Here is a 17,052-nt window from a genome sequence, read left to right on the forward strand (position 1 = left end):
TCAAAAATCGGGGGTGGATTCAGGGGAGGAGGAATCTGAGAAAAAGTAACATGGTTCAACAGAGGGCAAGCTAGGGAAGCTCGGCTAACGTCACAGGGCCCTGCGCCAGCCAACACTGTCGAATCCCTAAGAGGCTCCAGACTGGCCAATGGTTATTCAGAGTTAAAATTAAAAATTAAAAAAAAAATAAGTGCACTCAAATGAATGATGGAACACGAAAGAAAATTCCCTGGGCTAAATTCTATTGTAACATGCACTTAAAACATAATGGCAAATCAAGGCTCTGTGTTATTTAACGTCTAGCTGATATAATACAAAGGTACTTTCAGAATTTCACAGCAAATAGAATTAAAAGGTAAGTTTATTTTGGTGCAAAAAAAATTTTGAAATCCGTGCATATGAGCATTCTCCAAAAAGTTCATTGAAATGCTATTATGAAAAAACTACACATAGATTTCTGAAATTTTTTGCACCAAGATACGTTTTACTGGCACTCTGCCTGAAGGTTTGGAAGTGCCATGTACCTACATTAACATCTGCAATGCTTCATGAGACGGGTGGCAGCAGGGAGGAGGGAAGACAGACAGCATAGAGGGTCACAATTGCTCCTTGGAAACAGCCTCCAGCGGTTATTCACTAAACAAGCACAAACAAACGGTCAGTCTACACCACAGCACCAGGTAAGAACACTCAAAAGGTTGACATTCAAGACAGATGTGCCGAAAGCCCCTCCTGTACAGATACTCTGCTAGCCTCACAGTCCCTGTCCCATGTCACTCAGCAGTCCCTCTCACTCAGCCATGGTAGACTCCCAGCCTCTGGAAGCAGGCCGGCTGTTGCGTGACCTGCCCTGGCCAATGGGCTGCTGGAGTGAAACGCACCTGCCTGAAGCACCCCCATGAGTCTCTGTAGCCTCAGGTTAGGTCCTGGGTAATCACAGGCGCACAAGTGCAAGTGAGGAGCCAACCCAGTTGGATCAGACCTTCAGACAGTCCAGGATCAGCAGGCCAGCCACGCACAGAAGCACTAGGATCAACACTTGCCAGCGCAGGCTACCGACTTTGCAGTGTTTGTCATGCAGCCTTGCTGAGGCAGCACCTGACTGGTACAGACAACACCCCAAAAGGAAATCCACAATCCATTTAAAGATAGCTTTTCCCTCCAAGTTCACAAAGAAACCAGTCACTTACCAGGCTCACCTTTTTTCTTTGAACCAGACTTCTTCTTTGCAGGCGCCTCTTGCTTTGGTGCCTCTTGGCTCTGGACTACGTCTGTATTTTTGCCTTGGATAGGAGCTGACTCTGTCTTTTTACCTTGATTGGCAGCCCCATCCCCCTTTTTGCCCTGGTTGGGAGACCCTTCTGCCTTTTTGCCCTGGTTGGGGGTTCCCTCTGACTTTTTGCCTTGATTGGGGGCCCCCTCTGCCTTTTTCCCCTGGTTCGTCTCTGCCTTTGTGCCCTGATTAGCAACAGAATCTGCCTTTTTGCTCTGGTTAGGAGCCCCCTCCCCCTTTTTGCCTTGATTCTGGGCCCCCTCCCCCTTCTTGCCCTGGTTCTGGGCCCCCTCCCCCCTTTTGCCCTGGTTCTGGGTCCCCTCTGCCTTCTTGCCCTGGTTTGGAGTTCCCTCTACATTTTTGCCCTGGTTGGGAGCCCCTTCCCCTTTTTTGCTCTGGTTGGGAGCCCCTTCTGCTTTTTTGCCCTGGTTTGGGCTTCCCTCTGCCTTCTTACCCTGGTTCTGGGCCCCATCTCCCTTCTTACCCTGGTTCTGGGCCCCATCTCCCTTCTTACCCTGGTTCTGAGTCCCCTCTGTCTTCTTACCCTGGTTCTGGGCCCCATCTCCCTTCTTACCCTGGTTCTGGGTCCCCTCTGTCTTCTTACCCTGGTTCTGGGCCCCCTCTCCCTTCTTACTCTGGTTCTGGGCCCCATCTCCCTTCTTACCCTGGTTCTGGGCCCCCTCCCCCTTCTTACCTTGGTTCTGGGCTCCTTCTCCCTTCTTACCCTGGTTCTGGGGCCCCTCTGCCTTCTTACCCTGGTTCTGGGCCCCCTCTGCGTTCTTACCCTGGTTCTGGGCCCCCTCCCCCTTCTTACCCTGGTTCTGGGCCCCCTCTCCCTTCTTACCCTGGTTCTGGGCCCCCTCTCCCTTCTTACCCTGGTTCTGGGCCCCCTCTGTCTTCTTACCCTGGTTCTGGGCCCCTTCTCCCTTCTTACTCTGGTTCTGGGCCCCCTCTGCCTTCTTGCCTTGATTTGGGGCCCCCTCAGCCTTTTTACCCTGGGTTAGTGTTCCTTCTGCCATCTTACCCTGGTTTGGGGACCCTTCTGCCTTCTTGCCCTGGTTTGGGGACCCCTCAGTCTTCTTGCCCTGGTTTGGGGTTCCCTCCCCCTTCTTGCTCTGGTTTGGGGCACCCTCCCCCTTCTTACCCTGGTTTGGGGTTCCCTCCCCCTTCTTACCTTGGTTTTGGGCCCCTTCCCCCTTCTTGCCCTGGTTTGGGGCCCCCTCCCCTTTCTTGCCCTGGTTCTGAGCTCCATCCCCCTTTTTCCCTTGGTTTGGGGTTCCCTCCCCCTTTTTGCCCTGGCTCTGGGCACCCTCTGCCTTCTTGCCCTGGGCAGTGCCAGTGCCTGGGGCACTGGCCTTGGCACCCACAGGGGGCACAACAACCATAGGCACCTCCTTAGGAGCGGCTTCCAAGATGGCAGCCTTGGAGGTGAGAACCTGGACGGAATTCACTACAGAACTGACTGCTGGTTCCACCTTTGCTACTTTTTTCTCCTTCTTCTTTTTGTCCTTAGGGGAGGAGGCTGGCTTCTCTTGGGGCATGGCTGTTACGGTGGCTACAGGAGCAATGACCACAGGGGACTGGACTGGGGTTGGGGCCACAGCCATAGCAGGTGCCCGCACTGGGTCTTTGAGGAGAATGGTCACGTTGGGGCCCAGTTCATGGTCCGGGATCTTCCCATTGGGTTTCTCTTCCTTTTTCTTGGTCTTTCCTTTCTTTTCCACTGTCTTCTCTTTCTTTTTCTTCTCTACTTTCTGGTGGTGAGTTTTCGCCATCTCTTTGCGCTGGTTGGCGAGGGCTTCTTCATATGACGTCTCCTTCATGGAGAAGGTGGACACCAGGAAGATGCCGATGGCGGAAACCACCATGAACCCGCCAAAGACCACAACCCCCAAGGTCTGAGTGTCGTAAATATCCATCCTGGCTGGCTTTCCTTTCACCTGCCAAACACACAGGGAGATTATTTTTTTTTTTTGTAGAAACTGAGGCATTTGATAGTTTCCACCCCTGCCCCGGCCACCAAACTTAAGGGGTCATGAGAAGAGACACACTCAGGCAAGCTTTGAGGCCACACGTTCTCGCCTGCCCCATTTAAAGTGAGCAGTGGCTGGGCACGACAGGAACAGTCCCTGTTAGTGGGCAGGTCTACACGTTGAGTACACAATGCTCAGACAAGATGTAGCACAAGACAGCCCCACCGTAAGGCTCAAAGACACACGAAAGCGCAACGCACAAGCAAGGTGTGAGACAATGGAGTGGGAGTGGGTTTGTGTGTGTGTGCACGGATGGGTGGACAAAATGCCCCACCTAAAATGGGCAGTAGGAGCCCTCTGTCTTAGCTGACCACCACAGAAATGTGAGCACCAAGTTGAGAGGTCTGAGTTTTCACATCGGGCCAGAAATCTTTTCCGTTTCTTCTCTCAATGTGAAATCAATTCATTCAAAAAACACCAAGTGGGCCACACCAAACATGCCTGCACTTTCAGCCACGTGCTCTGGCAGCAGAACCCTGGTGCGCGTGCCATCTCTTCTACGTTGCCTCCCCTCTTCCCAGCACCGATAAACACAGCTACCTGGAGTCAGAGAAAAAAACCTATGCATTCCAACCCTGAAAGCTCACGCACATCGCTTTGGCCAGCATTAGCTCCTGAAGTCATGGAGCCGTGATCTGCATGCTAGGAAACAAGCCAGGTGGAGATTTTCAGTCACTAGGCCCTACGCTGGACAACACCTTACAAACCACTCTGCTTGCAAAGTGCACAGCGGCAGAGGCATTCGGTCCACACCTTCCATGCTGGAGGCACAGGCTACTTCTACTTCACTGGGAACTCCATGAGACTTAATTATTTGGATACACTCAACTATTGTGGGTGCCATCACCCGTCCCAGGCCCCTGGACTGCAGTGAGACACAAACAGGGTCTGCAGGGATCTGAATGAGCCAAGGGGGGGTGGGTTTCCAGGTGCTGGGGTAGGCGAGTCGCAGCTGGTTGGTGGCACAGACATTGAGATTCCCACTCCTCTTTCTTTAAGAGTTCCAAATATTCAGATCTTATTATAAATGAAATGCTGTTCTCTCAAATATGCATGATGCCAAGTATGAACCAGCCTGGAAAAGCCAGGGGCAGGGGAGTCCTCAACAACCCAGGAATCCCAGACTTGACCTCAGGGCACTCTGTAGGTGTGAATGAGAAATGAGCCTGTTTCAGTGGGCATTCTGTTCCAAGAAGAGATCACTCCCATCGCACACCCACCACAGGCTCTCACCACACCTTTCTAAGAAGTAAAACCCTTGTGGCAAGAGGGTGTAATGTGCTCTAGACTAACTTCCCAGCCTGTGCTGTGCAGCATCACCCCATCGGCTGCGGCTATGCCCTTCACTTTGCCCAGATGCCTCTCTGGCATGGGCGGGGCCGAGGTCCCGCCATCCATTCTGGCTGTCACCACTGCAAATGAAGCCCGACGAAGGCACGGAGGCCTCTGGATGCCACGCCAGGTGGCATTTACATTCTGACCCCTGGCCCTGGGTGGCCATGGGTGTGACCCTCACGCAAAGGCTGAGCCCAAGCCGAGGTGCTGAAGGGGGAATTCACCTACTTAGCCTTGGACTGATCCAGTGGGGAGAGTTAGCCGAACGGTGCCATCTTATCTAAAAGCGCCATCTCAAGGCCCAGACACCGTTTTAGGCTCTGGCCCAGCCACCCCCCTGTACACAAAGCTTGGCCTCTCCAGAACCCAGTCTAGCTTGCTGAAGTCAGGTGACCTAATGGCCCAACCACAAGTCTGCTCCACCCCCACCCTAGTGGGACTCGCGGCTCCCACGTCCCTACCCCTCTGCAAGAGTCTAATAGGACCTGCTTCCCCACACACGTGTTCTCTCTCTCTCGCCCTCTCCCTCCAGCCTGTCGGGTTTCCCCCACCCGACAAAAAGCCTTCCCTTTACCTCCGGTGTTTGCTGTGTTTTGTGGTGGCCCTATAGGGAGGAGGGCAGGGAACCACACGGAGCCACTCCACGTCACACGGGGACCTCTGAGAACCTTGCCATCAAGGAAGCGTTCAGGACAAAAACCATATTATACTCACCCTACTCATCCTATTCATCTGACAAAAAACAAAAACAAACCTCTAAAATACCTGCCCTTTCCTGGCCAGGCACCCTGGTTGAGGCTCTGTACCCACAAAGGGTTTCCCAACAACCACGTGCTTGGAGGGGTGGTCCCTGGGCAGCTGTAGCTGGCACTGGGCAATCTCCAGACCCTGACCAGTCAACAGCCATCCACAAGGCAGGGCCTGTTTGCCACCGAGGACTATGGAGTTCTGTGCAGCCTCGTGGTTTCCAACGTTTGAAACTCCAGCCGGGAGGCCAGGGCTGGAAACTCAGCCTTTAATCTCACTCCACGCAGGCAAACATGGCATACAAAAATGCATTCTCGGCGGGGAGCACAGGAACGAGCAAGGCAAACTTGGGGAGACTATTTTCTTCCACAGCACGTACAAATGTATGTTTTAGAGCAGCACCGATGTGGCTTCCCAACTTCTGCAGAATGAGTTGCTTTAAAAAGAAATTACATACTCACCACTAATTCCCGAGTTAGACTTGGGTAAAAGAAATCTTTCACAGCAAAATGAAAAGCCCTACTCTTAAGCGCTAACACACAGAGACATTCACAGCTCAGGCAGTGTGACCACAGAGAGCAGAGAAGTCAAAATGAAAACCAGCTAGCTCTCTGCTGCTCAGCAGGGCTGGCGTGGCAGGGCAGACACATCACCAGGGAGCTCCCCGACTTACACGAGAGATAAAGCAGGGATGCCTCCCAAAGATGCTCTCTGCTCTGAAATCCACACTGTGGCAAGAGGCCCCGGGGCTTTCACCCAGGACCATGCCCAGGAACGCAAGGAATTAAGCCAGAGGGGTGCCTGCTTATACCCTCTACAGCCTCACCACAAGGAATCTCACTTGCATCAACTCCAGCAACTTCTGTGCAAAAGGCACTCTGATTCACTATTCTGAGTACGCACTGAGTATGGGGCAAATAGGGCCCTGGAGAGCAGGAGGCAGGAGATCACACAGAGGCTGGGGCACTCCCAGACTTGGCAGGCTCAACTCATTGCCTACCTGCAGGATCCCAAAACAACAGCTTTTCTTCTGCTTTTAGAATTTGGGAATAGGAGTAGTGAAAGTGCCAAATTCTTTAGACATGGAGTACACCTGCTAAGTCACACGGCTGAGCAAGCCAGTCAAGTCCAATTTAGCAGTTGGGATCTGGGTAGGCTTTAGGCAAAGACCCCAACAGCACCCCTGGGGTTCGGTCTCCTCTCTACCCAGCTGCTCCACCATAAATCACATGTGGACCTCCACTGAAGCCATGGGGAGGGGTGATCCAAGAGAACAGCTTCCACGTCCTTTTCCTGGGCATCAGGTGACTTACCAAGGAGCAACAGCTAAAATGCAATGGTGACGAAGACAGACTAACAGGTATGGCTGCCTCAGTGCTATTTTCAATAATATGGATTGAGCACCCCTTACCCGAAAATCCAAAATGCTCCCAAGCCTGAAATTATGAGCATCAACCCAATGCCAAAGTAGATTTCCTACTGGATCTCATGTGATAGTAGTCTAACACAGGCACACTAAAAACACTGCACAAAGTTACCTTCCGGCTACATGTACGAGCGGCGCGTGAAATACAGACGAACTTGTCTCTACACCTGGGCCCCCTCCTTAAGTTATCGCATGTCTCATATCAAATAGTCCCACGTCAAAGATCCTTCTGATCCCAAGCATTTCGGATGAGGAATACCCAACCTGTATTACAACACAATTCAAACACTGAAGAGTTAAGGAGAAACATATGAACACCCATTTACCCATCACCCAGGTTTCTCAAATCCTACTGTTTCGCTGTATTTGCCTCCGGTCTTCTCTGATACCCAGAATGGGTCACTTAGCACTTCCACATTATTTACGCCTACGTCTCCACAAATGAAATGTAATGACATCGTTGCAAACCTGGTAACTGCTGTGAGGAATGCTATTCTGGGTATGACCTGGCACAATTTTCTGACTAATTTTTTTCTTGAGATTTCCTCCTATAGGCGGTCATAGCTTTTTTCAGTTCATTCATTTTAACTCCTGTACATATCACGTAACCAGAGCACGATTATCCACATCCACACATTTAGGTTTTTAAAGTTTACACTGTTCACACAAAACTGTAGGGTGGCAGGTCTTCCCCACAGTTAACAATCTCCCTGTGTCCTTGGCCCCAGCCCCCTGCAGAGTCCCTTTCTGGGGACGCCCAATATGGTGGCGGGAGTCCCTTTACTGTCAGTTACTTTCTTCTGAAAGCTTCGGTGATACCTTTGGCAGTTAGGTTTTTTTTTTTTTTCAAGCCTCAATTTACAAGGACAAAGTGATCTGACTTTCCTCACTGGCTGAATGACCCAGCACCTTTTCCTGTCTGGTCCCTCCCGTGTGTGGGGAGGGGCAGTATTACTGTTTCTGCTTTCTTTCTCCTGTCTTAACAGAGCTGGCAGAGGGCAGCCTCCCTCCGCGTGCCCATTCCCATTGCCCATGTGCCACTCTCACAGGCAGGCTGACCACAGGTGCCCATGTGCCACTCTCACAGGTAGGCTGACCACAGGGTTTTGGAAGAAACCTCTTCGTGGGTGACACAGAGACTCTTCAATTCAGTGTTTACGTGCAGCCAATGGTTTCTCTTTATCACATAACAATTTCTTCCTCTAATCTGAAATGTGTTGAGTTACAATATAGTAGACCCCCCATCTCCAGGGGACCCCCAGGGAATGCCTGAAATTGCAGATGACACTCAACACAATAGGTGTTATTTTTAAAGTATATTCAAGGGGACTTCAAAAAGTTCATGGTTTAAAAAGGCGTTATTTTTAAAGTATATTCAAGGGGACTTCAAAAAGTTCATGGTTTAAAAACGCAGTTAAAAGATAAGAGTGGGCTTAGTGGGGCCGGCGCTGTGGTGTAGTGGGTTAAGCTGCTGTCTGCAGTGCCGGCATCCCATATGGGCTCCGGTTTGAGACCTGGCTGCTCCACTTCCTGTCCAGATCTCAGCTATGGTCTAGGAAAGCGGTAAAAGATGGCCCAAGTCCTTGGGCCCCTGCACCCATGTGGAAGACCCAGAAGAAGCTCCTGGCTCCTGGCTTCAGATCGGCACAGCTCCAATCGTTGTGGCCAACTGGGGAGTGAACCAGCAGATGGAACACCTCTCTCTCCCTCTCTCCTTCCTTCCCTCCCTCCCTCCCTCTCCGCTTCTCCTTCTCTCTGTGTAACTCTTTCAAATAAATTAAATAAATCTTAAAAAAAAAAAAAAAAAAGAGTGGGCTTACCTTAGCTTAGCAGTAAAGACACTAGTTGGGACACCTGCATCCTACATCCAATTGCCCATGTTTAACTCCCGGCCCTGGCCCCTGATTCCAGCTTCCTGCTAATACAGAGTCTGAGGCAGCAGTGATGGCTCAAGCCACTGGGTTACTGCCACCCCATGTGGGATACCTGCAGGGAATTTCTAGCTTCTGACTTGAGCCCTGGCTACTGTGGGCATTTGGGAAATAAATCAACAGATGAGAGCTCTCTCACTCTCTGTGCCTCTCAAATACAATACAATAAGTTAGACAGGAAAAATTCTGAAGTCCATGCATAGTTTTCATAATACACTTTCCATGAGCTTTTTAAAGACCCTTTGTTTTTTCCAATGAAAAAGTCCAATTTATAAATCATGCCCAGCAAGAGATCAACAAATAACTGTAATATATATTCTATGGTTAAGTCACAGATGGCTTTTATGGTATAAACATTCCTTGATGGAAAAGAGCTTTGTTCATCTTGTTATGGGGTATTTCTGCATGTGCTGTAAAGTGACAGAGGTCACAGGGCATTCTCAGGCTGCTCTCCAGTCCTGGTGTGAGGGCCACTCAAGTCCCAACAAGGAGCTAAGGCTTATCCCTTTTCCCCTGTTCTTTGGGACAGTTTGTATAAAAATGGGGCTTTCTGTTGTTTGTAGGTTTGGAGGAATGCGCCTACAAAACCGTCAGAATCAGTGTTTGCAGATCTTGCCCTGGAATGGGGAGGGTGGCCAGAGTACTGATTTTTAACTGAGGATTCACTCTCAATGATAATTCTAGAGCCAGCCTTTGAGTTTGTAATCCAATCTATATTATTAATTTTCACTGTTGCTGCTTCATCTTCCATTGGTTTACTCAGTTTTTCCCAACTTCTTGACATCTATCCATTAATTTTCAGCCCTTCTCTTCTTGTACCAAACATTTAAGACACAGTTTCCCTCTGAATACAGCTATAGCTTCATCCCACAACCTGCAACACAGTGTTCTCATTATTGTCCAGTTTTAATTTTCTAATTCCCACATTATCTCTTTTTTGATTTGTGAGTTGGCAGCATGTTTAATTTTCCTAATACATGACAGGGTTTGGAATTATCATTGATAAATCCTAACTTAGCTGCTATGCTACCAGAGGAATACATTATGTGTGATACAGGTCCAACTTGTCAGGTTTTTTTGTTTACCGTATTTATTTGAAAGGCCAAGCAAAAGAGTGCTACTTACTTCCTAAATGCCTGCAACAGTTAGGACTGGGCCGAGCCAAAGCCAGGAGCCCAGAATGGGTGGTAAGTACTCAAGCCTCTGAGCCATCATCTGCTGCCTCTCAGGATACACACTCAGTAGGGAGCTGGATCAGCAGCAGAGGTGGGACTCGAGCTGTGCACTGATACAGGATGCAGGCACCCCAAGCGGCAGCTCAACCCACAGCACCACAGCATCTGTCCCAGCTTTCAGATTTTTAACTATGAATCAAAAAAATTAATTTATACATGTTCCAGGACATGGATCTCTCTCTCTCTCTCTCTCACACACACACACACACACATATATGTATACTGTCACATGTAAATAACAAGACCCTCACAAAACAAAGTCTTAGTAAAAGTCTTAGTATGCGTACTGCACTGGTATTTTCTATACCATCAAGAAATTTAAGAAGGTTTTCCACAACCAAATAAACTGACTTTGTGGCCCAAAACATGATGGGCCTAGAGCTGTAAAACACTGACTTAGATTATACCATATTCAGGGAATTTTGCTAGACTGTGGTCAATTTTTATCAAGAGACATGTAGTCTGTGGAGCACTGGGCTCTACATGGATCCTTAATCCAAGTCTAGTGATCTTCCGCAGAACCTTGCCAGCATTTTGCTTGCTTATTCTAGCAACTTCTGGGAGCTCTTAACTCCCACTGTGATCACAGAATTGCTGATTTCTTTTTGAAATCTGTCAGTTTGTGATTTAGTGGCCATCTCGTTAGGTAAACAAAACTCAGAATTGTTAAATCATTCTAGTAAAGTGCCTGTTATTTTTCCTCACTATTCTATAAAGACCATTTTAAATATCCTCATAATGAATTTTTCCCCACTAAAGTCTAGTTTGCGTGATTATTTTTAAAGTTTTGCTAACTTTGGGGGGGGGGGTTAACATTGGCCTGAAGTCTTTTGCTATTCTTTTACTTCCAACCCGTGTTGCTACGTTTTAATAGGAGCCCTTAAAAATAGCAGATAGCTGGGTTTTATTTTAAGATCAGTGTGGTAATTTGTCTAACTGGTAGGTTTAGTCAACTAGCATCTTCTGTGAGTTCCCTAGGTAATAGGACTCAGCTGCACTTTGATTTACTGCTTCTTCTCTGCAATGCTTTTTTTTTTTCTGGTTAATTTCCTCCTTCTTTGTATTCTTCTTGGGGTTATTCAAGCATTATCATTTTTCCTTTATGGTTTGGAAGTTGAGCATTCTATTTCAATTTTTTTCAGAGTCCTCTTTCATGCTTACATTTTCCTAACATATACACTTGACCAAAAGTTCACTGTTGTCACCAGCTACCTTCTCAACAGGACTCAGAAGACTTGAAGTCATCCTGTCCCACCACACGCTGCTGGGGCCAGGCAGCTGAGGCTGGCACACATTTGCCATCTGCTCATCACTGCTTCTTGCATCCTCTCCTCCTTCAGGGTCTTGCCCAAGCACCACACTGGTGAGTTCTTTCTCCTTGAGAAACTGTGTGTCCTTACAGCTCTGAAAAACTGACTTCACCTTCATTCTTCATGAATGGACTGAGCACAGTTTCATGCTGACAGCTTTCTCTCACTGCTTTGAAGATACTATTGTATTTGTCTTGTTTTTGTTTCTGTTATCAGGAGGAATGCCACTGAGACCCATGCTGTAAACCTGTCACTCCTTTATCATACTCCCTTATCTCTCATCACTTTGAGGATTCATCTCCGGGGTTCTAAGTAGTCAACCAAATAAGCGTACCTATTCTAATCAGTCTCACTGTGCTTTCTGACTTTGAGGAGTCATGACCTTTTCATCAATTCTGAAAAACCCTTGTCCGCTTAGTGCTCTGGAAACTGCCATGTTCTTACCTTTCACGGCAAAAGTCCTCAATGACCTCTTGGTCTCTGTGTGCTACATTTGGGTAAACTTCTCAAACACGTGCTCCACTCTCCAATTCTCTCTTCAGCTACATCCAACCAGCTTGGTAAAAAGCCTTTTGAGTTTGCTGTTTGTTCTGTCAGGTCTGACTTTTTGCACAGTACCATGTTTTCCCTTTCTGCCCTTCATCACCTTCTTTTCCAACCTGAATAGTGACTTCTGTCTTGCAGGGGAGGGGTGGTTTGTGGCTTCTCTCAGAAGAGATGCTTGCTCTTTGTTCCCACCGGGCCCTTGGAAGTCAGCAGACAGGACACATTTTTATGAGGGATGGGCCTCCTGGTACAAAACCCCAGAACAAGACAGATAAGCTCCCCACCCCATGTCATCTGTCCTTTGCTACCGGGCCAGTGTTTTTTCTGAAAGGTGCATCCTTTCAAGGGCTCAGGTTTCACAAGGGCTGTAAGTAAAGGCTAAGACCCCACTCCCCATCTACAACACATTCCTGCTCCTCTGTAGGTGAAAGCCAATGACTTTGATGGACAACACCCCACCTATACCCTATGCCAGTCAGCGCAGAGATGAGCCCTAAGCCACTCCCCACACTCGGTTCATGGCTACCTCACAAGTTCAGCTGCGCTTTTTAAATACTTTTTCACTTTATCTAACATTTTTAAGAGGTCTTCAGAATATCTGATCTAAAAATTTAACTGTAATGATTATTTTTTAATCCAGAGAAAATGCAGCAAGTAGAAGATGGACTGTGAAATCATTCATTTCATTAAGAGGATAAAAATATCTAATTTCCTACTTTAAAGAAACAATGCTACTTATTTTCAAGAGTTGAAGCACTAAAAATAGAAATGTATTCTATTGTAAGCCTTTGCTTATTCATCAGCCATTTCAGATTCAATCTCTACGCCTGGGCAGGGGAGAACACAAAGAATTGACAGGGTTTTGTTTCTCCGAAACAATCGTCTTTGTAAAAGTAGATGCTGAAGCAGACTAAGTCTTCTGACAGCATACTAGACACCTATAGGCTTCACCTTACTAAGGAAGACAACAGGTCTAGAGGTAGGAATCGAGAATCCTGGCAGGAACACATGTGCGTTGCTGGCCCATCAGACACCCACTGCCACAAGCCGGGTATCAGCCTGACCAGGGTCACACCTCAGCCAGCGTCTGCTGAATGCATCACCTACCAGACGTCCTATCAGGACAGCGCCTCCTGGTTTATGTGGCTAAAGGGTCAGATTTACACAGAGGACAGTGATGCACACCATGGTGTCTGACATATTCCTGCAGTTATTTCTTGGTTCTTCATACTTTTTACACTTTGCAAATGGTGTTCCTTAACTGTCATTTTCTGTTTGTTGCTGGTATGTAGAAGTGTAATTGATTTCTTTAGGGTGAGCTTGCTCCCCCCCAGCAACCTTGCCTAATTCTAATAACACATCTGTAGATTTTGAAACGTTTTTTCAAACATGCATAAGCGTGTGACTCATAGTTTCCTTTCTTTCCAGTCTATCTTCTACATTTTTCTTGAATTTCTGCACAGGGCAGGGCCTCCAGCAGCAAGCAGTGCAGGAACGGCAGCAGCATCCTGTTTTTCCTTTCCTATTTTAGGGGTCTCGTTATTCAGTGCTCTGTTGGCTGTCCACATCCCTTATCAGGCTCAAGAAGTGCCATTTATTCTTTGCATGAACAGATGCTGTATTTTATCAAACACTTTCTCTGTATCTATGAAGATAATCACACTATTCCACCCCTGTAATTCATGAGTGTGGGAGATGAACATAAACTTATTTTTAAGTGTTAAACCAAGTCTACACTTCTAGGATACATACAATTTAGTCTCTAGACATACTGCAGGAGTTGGCATGAGATTTGACTGATATTAGGTTTTTGCAACAAGGTTGGCTGGCATCAACACAGTAGACAGGGTAGTGTGGGTTTTTTTTTTTTTTGTTTTGTTTTTGGTTTTTTCTGTTTTTGGAAGAGGTTGAGAACAACTAGAATGCTTATTCTAAAAATGTGTAGCAGAGCTGACCAGTGACGGCATTTGGGCCTGGTATTGTCTTTGTGAGAAGACAATCACAGGACTAACTTCTTTAATTATAGGACAATACAGATTCCCTATCTCTGCTTGGCTCAGTGTTGGTAGTTACAGTTTTCTAGAAATGTATAAGGTCAGATCTCGCAAAATTTTCACCAGGCTGAGATGTACAAAAGAAGTTCTTGGGGCCAGCGCTGTGGCACAATGGGTTAAGCCACCAACTGCAGCGCCGGCATCCCACATGGATGCCAGTTCACATCCCTGTAGCTCCACTTCTGATCCAGCTCCCTGTTAATGTGCTTCAGAAAGCAGAAGATGGCCCAGGTCCCTGGGCCCCTTCCACCCGTGTGGGAGATCCAGAAGCTCCCGGCTTTGGCCTGGCCCAGCCCCAGTTGTTGCAGCCGTTTAGGGAGTAAAGCAGCAGATGGAAGATTTCTGTCTCTCCTCTCTTTCAAAAAAAATAAATTACTTAAAAAACAAGGTTCTCTATGCATGAAATGTGGATAGCCTCCCTCCTCTCAATCATTTAAATATTTTTAGTTATACAAAATGGCATTAATTTATTTTTCTTTAGCACATTTCCTACATAACTTATTTAATATCTACCACATCTGTCATGAAGTTCCATTTTACATTCCTGATACTACCTATACATTTTTTTAGATCAATTTTTCTTGAAATCTTTAAATATTATCCATCTTTTTTAAGAATGAAGTTTTGGCTTTGGCTTTGTTAGGCTTCCTTATTGTATGTTAGTTTCCTGTTTCATAAATTCTTTCTCACTGTTACTTCCTTCCAACTGAGATTTATTTTGCCTTTTGTAATAATCAAGATAGGTACTTAGCTCATTAATTTTTTAAAAAGACTTACTTGAAAGGCAGTTACAGAGGAGAGGGAGAAAGAGAAGGAGAGAGGAGGGAGAAGGTGAGAGGGAGAGGGAGAGGGAGAGGGAGAAGGGGAGAGGGAGAGGGAGAAGGGGAGAGGGAGAGGGAGAAGGGGAGAGGGAGAGGGAGAAGGGGAGAGGGAGAGGGAGAAGGGGAGAGTGAAAAGGGGAGAGGGAGAAGGGGAGAGGGAGAGGGAGAGGGAGAGGGAGAGGGAGAGGGAGAGGGAGAGGGAGAGGGAGAGGGAGAGGGAGAGGGAGAGGGAGAGGGAGAGATCTTCCATGCATCTGCTGGTTCACTCCCCAAAATGGCCTCAGGGAGTGGGGAGCCAGGCAGTCAGGAATCTAGAACTCCATCCAGATCTTCCATACAGTTGCAGGGACCCAAGCACTTGGGCCATCCTCCTCTACTTTCCCAGGTGTATTAGCAAGGAGCTGGATGGGAAATGGAGCAGCCGGGAGTTGAACCAGTGCTTACATGGGATACAGGCATCATAGGCAGTGGCTTAACCTGCTGTGCCACAACACCAGCCCAAGCTCATTAATTTTCATCTTTTTTTCTTTTTAAATGTATTTAAAATATATAATATTTTAACTATATCCTACAAGTTTTGCCAGTTTTATTATCATTGATTTTTTTTTTTTTTTTTTTTTGACAGGCAGAGTGGACAGTGAGAGAGAGAGACAGAAAGGTCTTCCTTTGCCGTTGGTTCACCCTCCAATGGCCGCCGCGGCCGGCGCGCTGCGGCCGGCGCACCGCGCTGATCCAATGGCAGGAGCCAGGAGCCAGGTGCTTTTCCTGGTCTCCCATGGGGTGCAGGGCCCAAGCACCTGGGCCATCCTCCACTGCACTCCCTGGTCACAGCAGAGGGCTGGCCTGGAAGAGGGGCAACTGGGACAGAATCCGGCGCCCCGACCGGGACTAGAACCCGGTGTGCCGGCGCCGCTAGGCGGAGGATTAGCCTAGTGAGCTGCGGCGCTGGCCCATCATTGATTTCAAAACATTTTCTGTCATTACTTTTTTGATCTACAAATAAATGAGAAGCATTTTAAAATTTGCAAATACATGCATCCTTTCTATCTCTATTTATAGTTCTGCTTACTTCAATTAAGAAGCTATCTGCTGGAGCCAGCACTAAGGCATAGTGGATAAAACTATCACCTGTGTCACAGGCATCTCATATGAGTACTGATTTGAGTCCCGGCTGCTCCACTTCCAATACAGCTCTTTGCTATGGCCTAGGAAAGTAGCAGAAGATGGCCCAAGTCCCTGGGCCCCTGCACCCATGTGGGAGATCTGGAAGAAGCTCCTGGTTCCTAGCTCCAGCCGTTGCAGCCAAATGAGGAGTCAATCAGCAGATGAAAGACTGCTCTCTCTGTTTCTCTCTGCCTCTCCCTCTGTGTGTACTCAGACTTTCAAATAAATAAATAGGGGGCCAGTGCTGTGGCTTACTTAGTGGGTAAAAGCCGCCACCTGCAGTGCAGGCATCCCATATGGGCACCGGTTTGAGACCCAGCTGTTCCACTTCCGATTCAGCTCCCTGCTCTGGCCTGGGAAAGCAGCAGAAGATGGCCCAAATCCTTGGGCCCTTGCACCCACGTGGCAGACCCGGAAGAAGCTCCTGGCTCCTGGCTTCAGATCGGCGCATCTCGGGCTGTCGTGGCTATCTGGAGAGTGAACCCGCAGATGGAAGACCCCCTCCCTCCCTCCCTCCCTCCCTCCCTCTCTCTCTCTGTCTCTCCTTCTCTCTGTGTGTAACTCTGACTTTCAAGTAAAATAAATAAATCTTTAAAATAAATAAATCTTAAAAAAAAAAGAAAGGAGGATACCTGCTTTGTATACTCTCAATCCCTTAACATTTGCTGAAAGTTAACATTGAGGCAGAGGTATGACCAATCTGAAAATCTTAGAGTATGCACAGCTACAGTGTTTTATTTGTATATGATTACATAGACACCACATCTTTTACTGTTTTATTCGAATGTTCTAATCCTTGAGCTGTCTGTTTAGCTGTTAATTACTAACAGGATGCACTAAAACTCTCTATGATTATATATTTGTCTACTTTTTATCAATTTGTTTTATGAACTGAGATTGTGCTAATAAATACACCAAGTTCAAATTGCTAAATCTTCCAAATGAATTTACTTTTTATCATTTTGGAGTGACCCTCTATAATATGCTTGTTTTTACCTTAAATTTGATTTTCTGTAACATTAATATAACATTTTCTTTAAATAGTATTTTATCATATATCTTCTTCTACTCTTATTTTCACTCCATCTCTTGTAAACAGCCCAAGAGTAAGAGTTTTAAAATCTAGCAGAATATCTTTCACTTCAGTATCTAGTAACTTATATGTAATAAGAATGCT

At 47.2% G+C, this 17,052-nt stretch overlaps 1 protein-coding gene across 8 annotated transcripts in view; it reads right to left on the reverse strand.

Moving 5' to 3' along the window:
* RRBP1 (ribosome binding protein 1) overlaps positions 1-17,052 on the reverse strand; it is a 66,431-nt gene that overhangs the window by 38,203 nt on the left and 11,176 nt on the right. For 2 of the 8 annotated variants that reach the window (XM_051845354.3, XM_070052113.2), the window contains exon 2: positions 1,191-3,213. The exons of 2 other annotated variants lie outside the window; for them this stretch is intronic. In XM_051845354.3, coding sequence (XP_051701314.3) covers positions 1,191-3,192 — 2,002 coding nt within the window. In that variant the 5' untranslated portion in view covers positions 3,193-3,213. Of the gene's footprint in view, positions 1-1,190; positions 3,847-17,052 lie in introns of all 8 variants that reach the window. 4 more of the 8 variants (XM_089308209.1, XM_089308207.1, XM_089308208.1 and 1 more) reach the window with 2 other exon arrangements.

Source organism: Oryctolagus cuniculus, chromosome 11, assembly GCF_051225735.1.
Source record: "Oryctolagus cuniculus isolate XC-2025 breed Fujian yellow rabbit chromosome 11, ASM5122573v1, whole genome shotgun sequence".
In the NCBI taxonomy this organism is placed as follows: Eukaryota; Metazoa; Chordata; class Mammalia; order Lagomorpha; family Leporidae; genus Oryctolagus; species Oryctolagus cuniculus.